Source organism: Taudactylus pleione, unplaced genomic scaffold (assembly GCF_031769625.1).
Source record: "Taudactylus pleione unplaced genomic scaffold, aTauple2 ptg001827l, whole genome shotgun sequence".
NCBI lineage: Eukaryota > Metazoa > Chordata > Amphibia > Anura > Myobatrachidae > Taudactylus > Taudactylus pleione.
Window position 1 is genome coordinate 1,617,820 of NW_028286224.1, and position 20,189 is coordinate 1,638,008.

Below are 20,189 nucleotides of genomic sequence, written 5' to 3' on the forward strand. Positions count from 1 at the left end.
AAACACATGCAATGTCAGCTTTTGTGCTGTGTCATCTCATTGCAAATTATCCCTGCTGTCCTCTACTGGATAGCACTGGATTAGTCTACTGTATTATATACTGACTGTGCATACAATATGTAGTACCTTTGTGCAAATATATGTAGCCTATGTAATAATTATTTTCTGACTTTATTATACAGGCGCAACTTCTATCGAACTGGACAAGACCTAAACAACTGTAGCACTTGCCAGAGCACAGCATGTATTATTTACAGGTAGTTTTTTAATCAATGTTTTTATTATTTTTATTATTATTAATATCATGTCACTTTTTTTAGTAATATTATTATTACTTAGATTCTTGGTGAACATATTACAATCATCACATATCTGTAAATAGGATAAAATATTTTCTGGTATAGAATTATCATATGAATTATCATATGTGACTATGCATTGTGTTTTGTGGCTCATACTACACCAATTTTGATTCAAGTGGGACTGGATTTGACTACTCAGGGGCGACCTATTATAAATATGCAGTGACGCCATGGCAAATTTAGCTCACACATGCACACAGAGAAGGCCAGAGGAGACCAAGGAATCTGAATGGATCCCTCTTCGCATTCTGGACCTCCTATCAATAGGAAGAAGCGGGCTGCGGGGGCCAGTGCCACCGAGCGTTAGTACACGTTATCAAGCTCTGAAAACTCTCAGTTTTTGGAGCCTGATAAATGATTGAGATTCCAATTATGGATGGGCCTTTTACATAAAACATGTGGATACCACTGTTTCCACATGTGTAAAGGGCGGAATACATATCTTATTTCCACAATAATATGTTTACAGTTATATTGCCGACACCATTAAAATGCTTTAAGCCGCATTTTTTCACCTTAACAAATAGACACCTCAGAGTGGAAAATAAGGTTAGTCCTTGGCCCCTGTTGAGTAGAGAGGGTTATTTGCCAACCATGTAGCTGTATATTCCTCTTTTACACTGCAATCTTGTGGTTCAGCAATCTGCTGACCCCACCCATGCCCCAAATGACCTGGTCACCAGTCTGCACAGTGGGTGGAGTAGAGCAGGAGAGGGAAAATATTTAGCTAGCACACTACAGTGAAAGTACAGGAGACTTGTGTCACGGTGTGCTGCTACTAAAATCACCTAGATAACAACTTGGTTCAACAGTATTCCCTAAAGGTAAAAAAAAACATTACTGAGTAGATATGAATTTGAGAAGGCAATTTTCTGTATCTTTCAAGCTGCTGCTGGAACTATAGATTGACACCGTTGTTGTAGTTCAGCTGCTAAAGGACCAAAAGTTGCCTCAGTTGAAACATTGTCCCTCACCATTTCAATTTAACACCTAACCTTTAGCAAAGCAACCAATTAATGACGTTACAGGTAGAAATGATAACATGTAGGAAGCTGATTGTCTGGCATGTACCTAATGAACTCCACTTATCTTAGCATTACTGACCATTTAACAGCAAAAACAGAAATGACCTTGGCTGCTGCTATAACACATCATTGCTATCTCCCTTCCTGCAGAAACCTGCTCTATATAATCTCCCACAGTTAACCCACTTTCTCTGTGTCTATTAAATCTTGAGTATGACTACATGACTGTCGGCACTAAAAAAGCGTGGCACTCTTTCTTTTGTTAAAGAGTCTAGCCATGGTAGCCCTTGGTGTGGGTTATACACCTTCCATACGTAAATGTATTTCAATGATTTAAAATAGTCTTTAAAAAATAACATTATCTGTTGCCCTCTCTCCTCCTCTGCCTCTAAACGGCAGATAACTTTTCAGGTACAGCAATTGTAACACAATTATGATAATACCAAAGGGCTAATTAGCATTTTTCCATAGGAGCACGGAAAAGCTGGAGAATTTGAAGCGCGACCTTTCACTGTAATTACAATTTTGCCTGCCTTGTTTCTGTTCTGACAAATTAGCATTCTGCCAAATTAGTGACATTATTACTCCTATCATGCTAATGTAAGTTAGGTTGTGACCACCCTTCCTTGTTCAGAGGTACTGTAATTCACTCGTTAGCAGAGTCAATGATGCTTATATAAAGATATTCTGGTTTATGGTTTACTGTGCTTTTGTATCAGGTGTAACTCACACATCAATGCAGGAAACATTTCCAAAATTGATTTTTCTTCTAAATGCACAAGCTACAGAGATTACTGGGAGAGATGCAGGGAGAAGTCAGGGCTTCACGCTAATGCTGAGGCTGTCAATAAACATGATGAGTTTTTAAAAAGAGCACAAGCATTTGCATTAGTGTAATGTACAAAACAAAGCACAAATAGTGTTGATATACTGAATATGCTTATTATTATTTGTATTATTGTATCTTTTATAAGGCGCCGCAAATAGACAAAATAATGCAGGTATAATAAATGTAAGCAAAGTTTTTCCCTATTCTAGCTTTTCAAAAACAATAAAAATTATATATATATATACCATTTACATCCTTGGTAGAAACTATTAATTCAGACTTTTGCAACAGGAAAATGAGAAGAGTGTTGGACAGCTTGCAGCTTGCCTTACTATAGGAACAAGCCTATTTACACTATTAGGACTATCGCACAATTGTATATTTACAGACTATAATCCATGTCTAGATCCAAATATTATCCAGTTAGATTATGGGTCAGTGCATGACCATAACTAGGGGTGTGAGAGCGGTGCTGCTGCCCTGTGGCACCTGTTGGCTTGCAGGGTGCCTGTAATGGCAGGGGGTGGTTCCGGGTAGGACTGCATTATCTCCCTGCTATGGCTCTGGATCAGTGCACATTGTGGATTTTATAGCTCTTTGTGCCCTTGTTGCTTTTGTTGCAGAAGACAGAGCCTGGTCACAAGCACAGAAAAGTATAATTCATTTCTAAAAAGTACAGTCTGCTTCTGAAGAAAGGATCCATACTAAATCATTGGACATACAGTCCACCCTTCAGCTACCAATTCAAAATGCAATGAGCATCAAACGTTATTAGTTGCAGGATCATTTTTGTACTTGACACCCAAAACAACTAGAAAAATTAGCCCTTTTCAATGTGTAATTACGTAGAGTTTCAAGCTTTTGGGAAAACAATGGCCACTTCTGATACATTAGTATAGTAGGCTCTCTAAAGATCCACAAAAAATTATCTGAAAAACACTAGCCATTGAAAGGGACCAGGGTCATTCCATGGTAACTCACGTTACAAAGTGACATAGCAAACAATTAGCAATTCCCGTATACAGTTTTTTAAAGCATGATCTATCTTATTATTTTCTCAGTAAATAAAATAAATTACACATAAATTCCAATTGCTGTCGATAGCCATGCATATACTTGCTACTGTATGTCACTTTGTAATGTGAGTTACCATGGAATGAGCCCCCCCATCCCCTATAGATAGTAAATGTTTTGTACTTACTAAAACACTGTGTATTGCAGCCGAAATCCACGCAGTTTGAGTGATTGTTAGTCATTGCACATGCGTGAAAGCCGCATTGTGTACAGTCAGGTGCATAAATATTGGGACATTGACAGAATTTTCATATTTTGGCCTCTATTCACCACCACAATGGCTTTGAAATGAAACAAACAAGATGTGCTTTAACTGCAGACTTTCAGATTTCATTTGAGGGCAATTACATCCAAATCAGGTGAACGGTGTAGGAATTACAACGGTTTCTATATGTGCCTCCCACTTTTTAAGGGGCCAAAAGTAATGGGACAAACGAAACAATCCTAAATCTAACTTTCACTTTTTAATACTTTGTTGCAAATCCTTTGTAGGCAATTACAGCCTGAAGTCTGTAACGCATAGACATCACCAGACGCTGGGTTTCATCCCTGGTGATGCTCTGACAGACCTCTACTGCAAATGTCTTCAGTTCCTGCTTGTTCTTGGGGCATTTTCCCTTCAGTTTTGTCTTCATCAAGTGAAATGCATGCTCAATCGGATTCAGGTCAGGGGATTGACTTGGCCATTGCATAACATTCCACTTTTTAGCCTTAAAAAACTCTTTGGTTGCTTTTGCAGTATGCTTCGGGTCATTGTCCATCTGCACTGTGAAGCTCCGTCCAATGAGTTCTGAAGCATTTGACTGAATATGAGCATATAATATTGCCCGAAACACTTCAGAATTCATTCTGCTGCTTTTGTCAGCAGTCACATCATCAATAAATACAAGAGAACCAGTTCCATTGGCAGCCATACATGCCCACGCCATGACACTACCACCACCATGCTTCACTGATGAGGTGGTGGTATGTTTTGGATCATGAGCAGTTCCTTTCCTTCTCCATTCTTTTCTCTTCCCATTACAAGTTGATCTTTGTCTCATCTGTCCATAGGATGTTGTTCCAGAACTGTAATGGCTTTTTTAGATGTTGTTTGGCAAACTCTAATCTGGTCTTCCTGTTTTTGAGGCTCACCTATGGTTTACATCTTGTGGTGAACCCTCTATATTCACTCTTGTGAAGTCTTCTCTTGATTGTTGACTTTGACACATATACACCTACCTCCTGGAGAGTGTTCTTGATTTGGCCAACTGTTGTGAAGGGGTTTTTCTTCACCAGGGAAATAATTCTTCTGTCATCCACCACATTTGTTTTCCATGGTCTTCCGGGTCTTTTGGTGTTGCTGAGCTCTCCGATGTGTTCTTTCTTTTTAAGAATGTTCCAAACAGTTGATTTGGCCACACCTAATGTTTTTGCTATCTCTCTGATGGGTTTGTTTTGATTTTTCAGCCTAATGATGGCTTGCTTCACTGATGGTGACAGCTCTTTGGATCTCATATTGAAAGTCGACAGCAACTGATTCCAAATGCAAATGTCACACCTAGAATCAACTCCAGACCTTTTACCTGCTTAATTGATAATGAAATAACGAGGGAATAGCCCACACCTGTCCATAAAATAGCTTTTGAGTTGATAGTCCCATTACTTTTGGCCCCTTAAAAAGTGGGAGGCACATATAGAAACCGTTGTAATTCATACACCGTTCACCTGATTTGGATGTAATTACCCTCAAATTAAATCTGAAAGTCTGCAGTTAAAGCACATCTTGTTTGTTTCATTTCAAAGCCATTGTGGTGGTGAATAGAGGCCAAAATATGAAAATTCTGTCAATGTCCCAATATTTATGCACCTGACTGTATGTACAGTGATTGGTTTGCAATCATGCATACACAGAGGCTTCTCTCACAAAGTAAGTGACAGGTGATCAGCGTTTGTGGGAGGTAACGGGGGTGGTTAGAAAAATGCAGGCATGTCGGACCATTTAAACACTATTTTCTTGGCGTGCATAAATTAGCCACTGTTTCCTTGGTCGCAGCAGGAGAGTCCTCTGCGTGTCTGGAGAACAGCTGTGTCTGCGGCACCTTAGACTTACTCAGAAGGCTGCTGTCTGCTGGATTCACTGTTAAATTATTAATTGTGAGCAGCCCAAAACTGTATCACTCCATTACAAGTCTTTATGGTTAAAAGAAAAGAAGGTATGTACAGATTAAAGACCAACTGACAAATTAGATTGCCCTAATTAAGGCTAAAAGGGGCACGTCTTGACTTTGGAAATACACTGTGGCCCGTATTCAATTTGGAGTGAAAAGCCGGAATCGTCGAAAAAGTTTCGCCGATGACATCATTTCGCCAGGCGGAAAAGTATCGCCGTATTCAATTTGAAAGACTTTCCGCCTAGGCGGAAAGTCAATGCAATGTAATAGGTGAAAAAGAATTGCCTATGAATAGCAGGCGGAAAAAATTGTAGACTTGGGCTTTTGGGGTGCAACGTTGCGGGACCCCCGAGCAGCCTTCAGACAGTCCCCCAAAGGTAAACTGCGTAAAAAAAACAATGGCCTCCATTTTCAAGTACCCCAAATTTACTGGGATAAGTTATTTTCTGAAAAAAAAACACCTGAATACTATTCTGCACCACTTGTACAAAAACGCTATTTAGCAGCTATTGAGCCCATTTAAAAACACCAAATACCTTCAGCAAGCCAAATTGGGGGTAACCATAGCTAACCCCCATGTCAGAGCATATTTTGGGGAGTGACAGGCTGATTTTCCCAAATCTGACAAGACTTTCCGCTTGTTTAAGTTTCGCCGGGTCCTGTTTTTGCGTACTTTCAAATTGAATACGGGGATACACAGGCTCGCGCGCGATACTTTTTCGCCTGCAAAACAGGCGATGTATGCGAAAAATCCGGGAGGCGAAAAGTATTGCGGGTCCGCTCAAATTGAATACGGCTCAGTGAGTGGAACAGATAACATACATGATTAATGGTATTCCTGAGTGAGCGGAAATAATATTCTTATACCTCTCACACACAACAAACTCCAAGTTAGGTACATTTTTTTTTTTTAGTTTATAGTGAGAAATGGTTAAAAAAAAACCTGCAGGATACATTGTTGCCAGTATTGCAATATTTATTAATTGATTTAAGTCTGTGATGAGGGATTTCTTAAAAATATTGCATTGTGCGGGACATTCACATATTAAGACATGGCTCATTAAGCAGAGGTGGCTTTGTTAGTTTCATTATTCTTGTATAATAATGTAATGTAGTGAGACCATTAATTCTCACAAATTACCAACACACAAAACAAACATCATTAGTTAAGGATGAAGAAACCATTAGAACCCATGTAATATATGTAATGTACAACGATTAATAAGTAATACAGGTTGAGTCTCCAATATCCAAAATACTTGGGACCAGGGGTATATTGGATAACGGAATATTCCGTATTTTGGAATAACTGCATATCATAATGAAATATCTTGGGAATAGGCCCCCAATATACACACAGAATGCATTTATGTGTTATATACACCTTATACACACAGCCTGCAGGTAATTGTATACAATATTTTCAATAATTTTGTGGCTCAAACAAAGTTTGTGTACATAAATGAAATACATTTATGTTTCATATACACCCTATACACACAGCCTGAAGGTAATTTTATACAATATTTTTAATAATTTGTGCCTTAGACAAAGTTTGTGTACATTGAACCATCAAAAATCAAAGGTTTAATTTTCTCAGTCAAGCTAAAAAAGTTCCGTATTTCGGAATATTCCGTATTTCGGAATATTTGGATATGGGAGACTCAACCTGTAGTGTCCATTGATGTAGAGCAGGGGTTCCCAACCATGGTCCTCAAGGCACACTAACACTCCAGGTTTTAAGGATAACCATACTTGAGCACAGGTGACTTAATTAGTACCTCAGTTATTTTGATTTAACCATCTGTGCTCAACCATGGATATTACTAAAACCAGGATTGTTAGTGTGCCTTGAGGCCCGAGGTTGGGAATCACTGATGTAGGGCTACAGTATGTGGCTAAAATGTTAAGAATCTCCCTGACTTTCAGTGTGAGAACATTCCCCTTGATCCCTGACCCTCAAAGAGTTAAGTCTGGAAAACAGTCTGAGCTACAGACTCATTGCAATTACATACTCTCTAATTGCAGAGGGCTCAAATGGATAAGCATTCAATTTTTTTTATTGGAAATGAATGTGACTCTAGCTAATATTTACAGGTTTTTTTTTCTGGATTGCATTTTTTAATTACATAATTGCAAAATATTTAGAAGCAAACAGACAATTTACTAGATATTTCTAATATAGGATGTATAATATCTGCTCATAGAATCCAATGTGACCTTACTGCAAGTTTCTAATATAGCCGGTAGCTGTAGCTTCAGTTGGGAATAATACACATTCACCAGGTGTGGTGGGTTTAGGTTTATCCACTCCTGATGCCCCTCGCCCTGCTGTTCTAGTGAAACTTCACACATGCTGGTCACATGGGCAGCTGCAGGGATAGTCACATGACTACCGCCCTCTTACTGGTCAAATATTTTTTTACTCATGTAGGGCCTGATTCTAATGCTGGGCATACACTATACAATTTTCTGTCAGATATCTGTCCAGTCTGGCTGGTTGGAATGAAAACCTGGTAATGTATGGGAGTAACAGGCAAAAATGGTCGTTTAGACAAATTGGATAAAACACACAAATTTAACCAATTTGAACAATTTTTTTTGTCCTTTTTCAGTGTTTAAAACCATATGATCGACTGTCATTTGCTCCCAGACATTACCAGGTTTTCATTCCAACCAGCCAGATTGGACAGATATCTGACAGAAAATTGTATAGTGGATGCCCAGCTATCTTTTCCCTTTGGCCACGACGGCATACTCACTAACTTAAGCCACTTCCCCCCACTTTTTCCCACTTACCTGGCAAAAGTGGGCGGTCTGGAGGGGCTGATGAAGTGATTTGCACTGAATCACATCATTGTAGCCCCGCCCACTGCTTTACATTGTATAGCGGGTTGGGGCCGCAAGGAAGTGACCGTGCCACCACGCCCCTGCAACACCCACCTATGCCAAAGTCACACCCCCTGCAGCAACGACCTGCAACGAAGACCTGCAAATAAACCTACATGCCCACAACACTCCCACGGGAAAGATATGTTCCATGCACCGCATAATAACTGCCCATTTGCCGCACAGACAGACTAATTTCACGCAAAGAAATGTCCGTCAATTTAGGGATCAATCCATCTGCAGTTTCAATCTCCGTCTGTGTGCCTATATGCATAGTACGATACATTCGAGGTCTGCAATTACTTTCTGCGGCACATGTGCAGTTTGCAGGTCCGCAGGATCTGTCTGTATTTGGGCTTGCGTCCAAATTAGGCCCAAAATATTTCCACAAATAGATGAAATTGCACCGTCATAAAATGGGAGAGCGAGCTACGCAGGATATCAGTGTTTGTGCCCACTCTATGTGAAGAAGAACAAATACATCTAATGTAATCCTTATTCATGATAACAAAAGGTTTTCATAAAGGATTATGTTTATTCTCGTGTGTAAATTTGACAGATAAAGAATTCACAGAGCTAAGAAACATGAAAGGAATTTCTGAGTATGGAAATAACCAAGATTATGTTGTCTCGATAACACAGCATGATGCAGCTATATGTATTAGTGTGTATTTTAACAAACGTGGCTTTACATGGACTGATTTTACAAATGACTATTCAGAATTCAGACTGATTATCTGTTACGCTTAAGGGGCACATCCTCTAGGCGACAATGAAAAGACTGAACGATAACGATATGTTGTTCATTGTACTGTTACACATGACAATATGCTGTGTTTTAAAAAAATGGACAAAACAACAGGAAGTGTGCAGAGTTTGTCACTGTCTTCATCATTATTAAGATGTTTAGGAAAAAGTTGAATATAGCTTATACCCATTAGACTTTCTGCAGTTTTTCTTTTCTTATTAAAGGGCCACTGAGCTTAACACAAAAACTGAAGTCAATTCATAGTTGCCAACATTTTCTTAAAGCCCTGTGAGATTCTGGTGGGCAGGCACAGGTACGAGGTGCAGTATGGTGAATTGCGCCATAGCCTTCGCTGACACATTTTGCAATTGACCATGAATTGTGTCATCGTACTCCTAGGAGGTTGGTCTAGTTCCTTATATGTGCAAGAGGGAAATCATGCCTTTCCCCAGCTCTCCTAATCTCACTGATGTACGCAGCTCTCTCCTTACCCCCTCTGCCCTGTTCAGCAATGCAGAAGCCTTTTCTATCCTTTGTGTCTCTGCATGGGAGGCGCTAGCGCTTTCAGGCTCTCTGCTGCGCCTCCCAGCGCTTTCAGGCTCTCTGCTGTCTCTCCCAGTTTCCACTCAAAGAAATTGGTTTTAACTTGATTCCTCACTGGTTCAAGTTACTGTACCAATGCTGAGGATCACTGGGATCAAAGGTACAGGCATTTTATTACAACAAGGCACTATCCTAAATTTACTGTTAAAAAAAAAGCATTTTTATCCATAACCTTCAGTATGTGACTGGGAGTACTTGGAGGTGTGTCCAGCTCAGGACTGTTCTGTAAAGCACAGCAGTGGTGAGAATGTGACACATGCACCTAACACTGGTGTGTATGGACATGTAAGAGTCTGCGCAATGGGAGGCCTAGGAACAAGGCATTGCGATGCAACCAAACATCACTACTGTAACATGGCCACACCAGCATCATGATGGGGCTATGCCTCCTCCTTGTTGTGTTCCATTTCCACAGTTTGGAAGGAATGTCGGGTAGTATGTATTGCTGTCACGTTCCACATTAGTCTCTCCTCTAATTCAGACCACAATTCCTATTTCGTTCCTTCACAATTCCTGCCTTTTATTAATACATGACATGAGCAGTAGTAAATTCACATTTCACTAAGCTGCAGGTGCTGCTCAGTTTAATTCTATGGGGTATATTTACTAAAGATCGATGTGGATCCATTTAAAATCGATGAAAATCGATCAACATCGATGTTGTGTTTCTGGGGCTAAATTGCACATCTACTAACAGACAATTTTGGATTTGGATTTGATTTTTTTAAGTGTTAGTACAGGTAAATGTGTGATTTAGCCCCAGGAACACAACATGATTGATTTTGAATTTTAAATCGACAATAATTGACCTTTAGTTAAACTATTTTTGATACTGAGGGGTATTTTAAGATTGGTTCCCTTACTGTCTATCCCACACTGTTTCTATGCCCATCTGCTTCTATAATTTACTACTTTGGGCTCTATTTATTAACATTATTTTTACTAAAATAAAGTGAAAAAGGGTGTTTTCACACTCTTTCCACATTATTTTAGTATCACCTATAGTTATTACAGGGCAATTGGAGTAGAATTCGTAAAATTCTACTCCAAGCCCTAAGTATCACTTATTTTTAGTAAACAGATCACATTTCCCATAATTGTAATGGGAAATGTGATCTGGCCAAAGTTACTAAAAATAAAATGTGAAAAAATACCGGGGAAAGCCCTGTGATAATAACGCCACCTGGAGGTGGCGTTATACAGGGTCTCCCCCCATTACCGGACCCCTGCTCTGCTCTAACGGGCAGAGCAGAGCCCGGAGCCAGTCCCAGTGATCAGCTAAGTGTGGTCTAAACAGACCACACGCTGATCTCTGCTACAAAAAAAAAAGGAACAAAAATAAATTTACCAGAGTCCAGGGACCGGTGATCGGGGCTCCGAAGGTTTGATACATACAGTGGTGCTTGAAAGTTTGTGAACCCTTCAGAATTTTTTTATATTTCTGCTGAAATTTGGCCTAAAACTACCTCAGATTTTCTAAAGTCCTAAAAGTAGATAAAGAGAACCAAATGAGACAAAAAAAAGTTACACATGCTAAGTTTTTGGGGGAGGAAAACGATCCAATATCACATATCTGGAACACGGTAGTGGTGGTAGCACCACTGTATCAGCCTATGTCCAGTCACCCTCTTAGTTCTCTGTGCTATCAAGGTTCACATGGTCTGTATTCCCTGATCTGTGATACATGCAATTCACATCCCTCGTTCCACTTTGTATTAAGTAGTCCTTACCCTGACTATAACTATCAGGGCCATAAGGGCGGTGTGGCCGGTGCCATCGCACAGGGCAGGATGCCCTGGGATGGTACCAGCCATACTCACCCTCCCCTGCAACCCTGGATCCTCATGGATGAGGAAACTTGCTATTGAGGCTAGGAATTTGAGATACGTACATCCTCATAAACAGAATATCTTCTGCTTGGACAAATATAGGCATTAGGGCACCTGCCAGAAATTAGGCAGGTACACTTTTTTGCTGACCTGGCTTATTTCCACCCAAAGTGATTTTTTTCTGGTGAATATGTCCTTTAAGTCAGCTCTTGTCTAGTAATTGCTTAGATTACAAATCTGACTTTTTTCAGTATAAAAAGATATTTCTTTAACATACATGAATAAAAATGTGTTTTACATGAATTCAGATTTTAGTAATAGTGCAGGAGAGCACCTTTGGGTGTGATATATACCTTTTCACTGAGCATAGAACTCCTATGTTCTAAGGGGGAGATTTATCAAAGCTTGGAGAAAGATAAAGTACCAACCAATCAACTTCTAACTGTCATTATACAGGCTGTTTTTGAAAAATGACAGCTAGATGCTGATTGGCTGTTACTTTACCTCTCTCCACTTTATCTCTCTCCAAGCTTTGATAAATCTCCACCTTTCTGTTCTATAAGAAGTGGCGGATTCCCTTCCTCAGAGATAAAACTGGATTTATTTAGTAATTTAAAAAACTAGTTGGTTTCATCCAGTCACACAACAATCTGGGAGAGATCTGGATGTCCTGTGACCAGAATACTTCTAGGCCACACTGGGGTTAATAGAAGTCATACGCCATCCCTGGTGATTATATCTATTTCAGTGGGCTCATTATCTGACATCATGCTTGTTTTCGAGCCAAACGTTCCGCTATCTGAGCATACAGTATATCAAATCCCATCATACAAGTAGAAAAATTAATTTCATTGATTGCCAGGTTTATGTCTAATAATCATTTTTTTTTACATTTTGTAATCCTTTTTCTGGACTGTCCAGAAAAGTAAAATATTTACTAATCACATGATCACTTCTCAACAAACTCTTACGCTTTCTTGGATGACATAAATCTACCTCCCTCTCCTTATATTGCTTTTACTGAAAGCTGAGGCATTTTCTCAAACACTGTGATACTCAATTATGTAGAAAATGTGACTAACGACTTTCTTTGCTTGTTTTTGGCCTGTAAGCATATTTTTTATAGCATAACCGCTATAATTGGTTTCTTATCCTTTAATGTTACTACTCTCATTGGAAAGTCCTTGAGGCATAGACTCCTCTCCTGTGTTCACTGATGGCTGCATCATTTAATATTTTACAGTGCATGCGATATAACTCCAGCAGTGTCCAATGCAGGTGCTGTGTAAAAAACAATATAGTAATAATGTATTGCTCAGCACTGGCATCTGTGTAGAAAAAAAATGCAATATTGCTTATACTTTAGGGACCATCCATCAAACTGCATTGCTGCTTTTGTCGTGATTAGTCAGGATCGGAGGCTGATGATTTACTTCAAACATTAACTGATCACTTAAAGTCCGTATCATACACATTTTTAATATTTGCTGTATAACTGGCTAGGTGTAAAAGGCAGCAACAGACAGATTAGACCTGGACAGGAATGGCAACTTGCTTGCAAAGTGCATTAGGTGGCAGCCACAATTACTTGGAGCTAAAGTTTTAACCGAGCAGAACTTTTTGGAAATGAAGACTTCCATTCTTTATTGACTCCTGCAAAGTCCTGTCCTGTCGTGGCTTTCAAATCAATCTAGAGCACAGGTTCCCAAACTCGGTCCTCAGAACCCCAAACAGTGCATGTTTTCCAGGTCTCCTCACAGAATCACAAGTGAAATAATTCGCTCCACCTGTAAATCTTTTAAAATGTGTCAGTAAGTAATAAGTACACCTGTGCTCCTACTGGGTGATCTGGAAAAAGTGAGCTCTGTGGGGTCCTGAGGACCGAGTTTGAGAACCACTGATCTAGAGCTATCATGCTTTTTGATCTTCTGTACTATGGCCCTCATTCAGAGCCGTACGCTCTGAGCAGAGCGCACGCTCTGAATGAGGGCCGGGCTCCATTTTCATGGAGCGTCCTCCTGGACGCTCGTATAGCTGTGGGTCACCACCCACAGGCTATACGAGCGTGCATTTTGATGGCCGCGATGGTCGTGACCATCGCGACCATCGAAATTGCGAGCCGGAGCCTGCGGTTGAGGTTTTCAACCGCAAACTCCGGAGTGATTTTGGCTCTATCAGAGCCAAAATCACTCCCACTGACATCACTAGTGATGTCAGTGGGCCGGCTTCTGACGGGAGGCGTTCCCGTGGGAACGCCCCCGTCAGGGAGGCACGCCCCCGGCACGCCCACCAAAGGGGGCGTGCTGTCAATCAACATTGACAGCACGCCCCCTTTGATCGGACACAACGAGCGAAGGAAAGTCCTTCGCTCGTCGTGTCTGGCGCATGCGCACGACGGAGCTCCCTCCGTCGTGCGCATGCTCAGTGCAGACCATCGACCCACTTGCGAGCGGACAGCCGCTCGCGAGTGGGTCTGAATCAGGCCCCATGTTCTCTACTTCATTTAGACCTCTAATCAAGGGCATAACTAAGTATTGAAGGTCACATAGCAAAAGTTTGTAAGGGCCTCTATGTACCGACCAATGGTGAAATGTGAATTTACATAACACAAGTAACTGTGACAAGGAACATAAGCCCCCAAAGCTCTGGGCCCCATAGCAGCTGCACCCCTTGCACCTATTGTAGTTATGCCCATGCCTCTAATTAACATAAAATAAGGAAAATAAGGGTATCTTACACATGATGCACAACATCCAGGTCTAATGACCACTGGGCTACTGGCTTTTTTTAGATTTCAAGTGAAAATATTTGCCCCCGTCCATTGTGTATAAGTACTTTGTTATACTCCTAAAGTTTAACCAGAGGGAATAATGATCCATGTAAAAACTGAGTTCACTGTGTCACAAAGTATAGAACAGCACATTGGCGTACGACCATGTATGTGCCCTAGAAAAGAATACAGAATCTATTAAACAGTCGGAAAAAGTTTAACCGAGTTTATTGAATTGATTCCCATAAATTTCAATTAGTTTCAATCTGGCTCATTTGTGAATACATGGCTCCAGTAATAGCCACCATTACTCACTGACTGTATGTAATTGTGTATAGCATTTTTTTCCAATATTCCTCTAGACTTTAGTGCTGTTCATTAAAGCAGAGCATTCAAGAAAACAACTACAAAGTGCAAGTGTATGCATTATAATATAAGAAAAAAAGAACACAATTTTGAGCAGAGCTGGTATTTCCTTAAATTCCTATTTCTGCCCAGCCTTAAGGAAGAATTACAGTATAGTCCAGAAAAGTTACATCCAAAATGGGCAAAAACACAAAGATTACAGATTCTATCAGAAAGCATCTATAATCTCCTAGCATTATTAAATTCTTATATTTCCTACCTATATTGTTATTTATTATTTATTTGTTGTTATAGAGACATTTCTTCAGTGGTTGCTTATCTTGCTGTAAAACTGTACATTATGAGCATGTTACTTTTTATAGCCTATATATATATATATATATATATATATATATATATATACACATATATATAAATCTATTGCATACAGCTGTAAACCACACTAGCTCACTCTGCCAGAGTTTCCGGGAGACTACCACATTTTGTCGATCTCTCCTGGATCCCAGGAGAGTGGACCAGGTGACCTCTCTAGTGAAAGTGGGATCTTGGAGCTCGATGACGCGATTCACGGGGAATCACATTATCATGGTCCCACACCACACAGGACAATGACAAAAATTGTGAATTTTTGCAGTGATATTATTCTCTGAGCTACGCCCCTGCCACTGTCCCACAAGGACCTCCTAACTCCGCAATGTGTGGCCACAAACATTGCAATCTTCTAATATCGCTTAGGGTTGGACAACTGAAAGCATCTGCATAGGTATCATCCCTAAAAAAAAAAAAAAATCACCCATATTTTGTAATATCCATGTGCTGTGCATGCGCTCAGGAGATCTACTTCTCCATTCACCGAGCACAGCAGAAGGAGACATGTGAGCAGGCTTGGTCTCGCATAAAGTGCTGAAGGTGAACTAAAACCCTCCAAGGTCCATCTGGGAGGAGACAGCAAGTTTCAGCTGTAGTCAGCGCCAGCCATGGTGTCAATCATATGTGACACAGGCCACAGCCACTCGGACACTGATCTCCTTACGTACATTGACAGCCAAAGACATTGGTTGAGGCATGGGGCTCTCACTCTGGGTATGGTGGTCTTAATTTGGGAGAAAGCTGAACACATTGGAGCAAGTTCCTTTCATACATTCAGTTTCTGTTATTGTAAAAGTTGCACCTCTATAGCAGTCTGGTGTTACCAGCCACAAACTCCATGTGACAACTGAGCACTACATAGTAGCTGTACAACGTGCCTGCTATGGTGTCCTATACTGTACATCTCACTGAGCACATACAGTGGGTGCTGCTACAGGAGTTGTTCTGGGCTGACCCACTCCTGGCAAAATGGATGTGAAGTAGGAATTGTGTTGAAAAATACACAATGAAGTTGCCACTTGCTAGTACAACCTTAAACAAATGAAGAGAGCTTGGAAAGGAATCGGTATGATATCCCGGCTGCCGCATGGCCGGGAGTCCGAATCCCAGCAGCGGCAGCCTGACAAAACAGTAGAGCCCGGCAGCGGAAGCTCGACAGCGCTGGAAATCCCGATCGTGGTAAGGTAAGTATTAACTAACCTATCCCCCCCTAACCCTCCTTAGGGGTGCCTAACCCTAACCTCCCCCCCTGTGCCTAACCCTAATCACCCCTCTAAGTGCCTAACCCTAACCCCCCTTCCCTGCTGCCTAAACCTAAGTCCCCCGGTGGGGTGCCTAACCCTAAGTCCTTCCCGGGGGTGCCTAACCCTAACCCTCCCTCCCCCTAGCCTAACTCTAACCCTCCCGGGGGGTGCCTAACCCTAAGTCCCCCGCGGGTGCCCGAAACCTAACCCTGCCCCCGCAGCTGTCTGCTCGCGGCGCCCGGCATCCCTTCGATCAGGATGCTGGGCGCCGGTCTTCCGGCGTCGGGGAAATGACAGGCATCTAGATATAGACGTCGGTCATTTATCCCACGCCGGATTAAAGCAGTCGGGAAGCCGCCTGTCGGGAGCCCGGCAGCCGGCTTCCCGATTGTATACCCTTGGAAATAATATTGGACCAAATCATCGATGAAAACAATATATGAGACTAGATGCAAATAAAAAAAGCCAAACTTTGCACCACGAATATCTATCATTGCTACACATCAATGTCTGATATCCAATCCTATTTTTGGCTATATCAGTTTTGATGAAAGTCCTCATTTTTCTATTGTGTCAATTAACATTACCAAAATATCCAATAATGAGCTTACTGTGGGCCTGATGCAGAGCAGGACGCTCTTTAAGAGCGCTCGCTCTGAATCAGGGCGTTTTTTGTTTTTTTTGCGGCCTCCTGGCCGCTCGCTAAACTGTGGGTGACCACCCACAGCATTTGCGAGCAGCCAGGTGATGGTCGCGACCATTGTGACCATCGGGGCTTGCGACGAGACCCTTGTGGTAGGGTCTCGTTCCCGCAAGCCCCAGAGAGCTTCCTGCTCTAAGAGAGCACGAAGCTCTCCACTGACATCACTGGTGATGTCAGTGGTGCCTCCCACAAACGGCAGGCGTTCCTTCAGGAACGCCTCCATTTGTGTAGCCACCCCCCCTCCCCGCCTACAAAACGGGGCGAGCTGTCGATCTACATCGACGGCCGCCCAATTTGTAGTGAGTCCCGGAGTGAGAGAATTTCTCTCTCACTGTGCGCTCGCGAGCGCGTCTGAAGTCCACTAAGATCATTGTCAAGCAGGCAAAAGTCAGGCAATTGGCCGGCTTTAGCAGAGCATGCATTGCTGCCAACAATTGTAATGCCTGATGATCTTATTTAGATTGATATGCTCATTAGACATAGTGTGATGTTTAGAAATTAGAAATATTAACATGAGTCTGGAGTGAGGAAGGATAGAAGACAGGAAACACAGAATGGCCACTATAGCTGCCATTTGTCAATGAACTGAATACAGAGAAATGAAGAAAAAATGCATTTATTTCCCTGCAAAGAAATATAGCAAAACTAGATTTTTTTCCATTCAGAATTTAGATACACTGAAATACATTTTGGCATAAGATTTTGTTTTATTATAAGTAGGTATGACTTGTGGTCTATGTATATCAAGGTGTACCTCAGACAGATAGCAGGGGTACTTCAGCCTGTTATACTGTAAACAACTTAAAATAGAAATGTCATTTATCACTATAGAGAATAAACCCCATGCATCACATTGCAACGTAGATGCATTTTTGGCAAAAAAAAGACATGAAATAGACAGCTGGCACTAACAGAGTCTCATGGGACCTGGCACACCAAGAGAGGGGGAGCGGGTACTAATTACCTGGGCCCAGGCTTGCTGGAAGGGCCCGGATCCGGCGCCGCCCCCCCCCTCTTACATCACAGCAGCCCAGCACACAGCTGGACTGGGAGACTGCTCACGGCTGTTAAGCAGCAGCTGCAGCAGTCTCCTATGCCTTTGGGGGGAGCGATCACACTGACCACACCCCCCACTGGCTATGAGACGGGCTGAGGGGCTCACAGCGCCTCCTTCCCCAGCACGCGGCACTGCAAAAATATTTTTTTTCTCTAAGGCGGCGTGGCCACGCCTCTGCAGATAGGCCCTGCCCCCTTCACCTGGACCTGCTGTCGGCACGCCTGCTCATTGGACCTTGCGAGCCTGATGTGTTATTTAGCAGGACTACAGCAAAGGTGTGCGAGGACACATCTGTAGGTACAATTAAAAAACTATAAGTAACTAAATATATTTACAGTATATAGTATGTGTTTATGTTTGCAATATGTAATCAATTCTATCTGTCTTTAGATTCAAGTCCAATTGTCCCTCTGATCTTTCAAACTGTTCTCTGCATGGGCAGGATATATCATGCATCTCATATTGCATGCAATACATCCCAGCACTTATTGTATTCATATCGACGCTTATTAACGTTGTATGCATTACCTGGGAGTTCTACTGAACATGTGTGCCCGTCTGCCAGTGCCGTGTGGGCTCAGAAAGGGATCCACTGAATCCCTCTCCGGGGAGTCCTACGGCTTCAATAGGCAACGCCACCGACATCTTTAGGTGGCGATGCCTATTGGGCACAAGCTCCGGAAAGTTTAGCATTCCGGAGCTTGGTGCATACCAGCACATTGCAGCCCCATAGAATTCTATGGTGTGTGTAGTGCTGGCAGGCCACAGAAGATATCTCCAATATTCACGTGGGACCACTTTAATGAATATGGGGATTGCGGTAAACCGCCGAAAACTGCAGTTTTTTGGTGGTTTGACCACATTTTTGGGGTTAATACATCCCGCTCTATGGGTCTGATCTATAGATTTGTAAGCAAAGATTTATCAGTGTAAATCATGTTTGTTAGGTACCTAATCAAAATACAGTCATATTCACTTTGTGTAGACTTGTAGGAATGCTGATATAATAAGCAGCATATTAGTAAGTAGAGTTTATGAGATGGCCTGTCAAATGTTCTCTTTAATATTTATATTCCCCCAGTGGATACCGATAGTACTGTAGGTTATCTGCAAACATTTTATTTTCCTGCTCAGCTACAGAGTAAAAACAATATTTCAATGTACAAGTTACTCTGCTGCACCAAATGTGAGCTCTTTTTCTGCAAAAGTATAATAGTAGTCACTGTAGTAAATAGCAGAGTGGATTTTATATTTCCAGTAAGCAATCACCGCTAATTGTTTTTATTCATATTTACCAGATTATATCAATATGTAAACCAAGTGAGTCAAATAAAAACAATCATTTAAAAAAAATAATAATAGTATTAATAACAGTAATTATTAAAACATGTGATGAGTTCCAAATGCTAGACTGCTTACTAAAACAGCAATATAACCTCACAGTTATGTCTAATGACTTGAACATTAATGATCCTAATTCAGCGCTGGTGGAGATTTGTTAATCATTTGCTAAACGGCGGACTACTATTCAGTATTCCAAGTTGTATTCTTTATTAGAAACAATCAAATGTCCCGCTAAAATGCACAGCTAGAGAATACAGATGTGTCCTCATACATTGCTGCTGCAGTCTCGCCAAACAGTCCCTCCCGACGCACCAGGTCCCGTGTGACTCTACTTGCTCCGAAAGTCTTTTATGTATGTTTTTCTCCCGAAAATGCATCTTAGTCGTGACTAAGATACACCTGGAGCTACACTGATTCATTTATTATGCAACGCTTGTATATCTGTGTGTGATTGAGTCTGAATCTGTACATGAAGCGCAGTGATGCAACGACCATGACTTTTTCCACGCCAAGCTCTGATGTGCTACATTTACAGACTCAGCCGCACACAGATGTACAAGTCTTGCATATCATATTAATCAGTGTAGTCTCCTGGTGCAGCCTAGTGACAACACATTGTGACTAAGACACATTTTCGGGTAAAAAACTAAGCTCAGCGCAAGTCTTGTCTTACAGAACCTGACGGCTCACTCACGCCGTATGGTGTATTGAGGCCTGGTATATGAGGACACATCTGTATAAGTGTCTGCTCCTTTAGGGTCAATGCTGTCCCACTAGTATTCAGATGTACAGTAAGAACGTCTCGCATGATTAATGCAGAAGTA

General features: G+C 41.5%; 2 protein-coding genes across 2 annotated transcripts in view; one reads left to right on the top strand and one right to left on the bottom strand.

Annotated features, from left to right (window-relative positions):
- DOCK2 (dedicator of cytokinesis 2) overlaps nucleotides 1-20,189 on the bottom strand; it is a 966,148-nt gene that overhangs the window by 446,576 nt on the left and 499,383 nt on the right. The window lies entirely within an intron of this gene.
- INSYN2B (inhibitory synaptic factor family member 2B) overlaps nucleotides 1-20,189 on the top strand; it is a 36,625-nt gene that overhangs the window by 5,992 nt on the left and 10,444 nt on the right. The window contains exon 2 of the mRNA XM_088465051.1: nucleotides 183-257. Coding sequence (XP_088321177.1) covers nucleotides 183-257 — 75 coding nt within the window. The remainder of the gene's footprint in view (nucleotides 1-182; nucleotides 258-20,189) is intronic.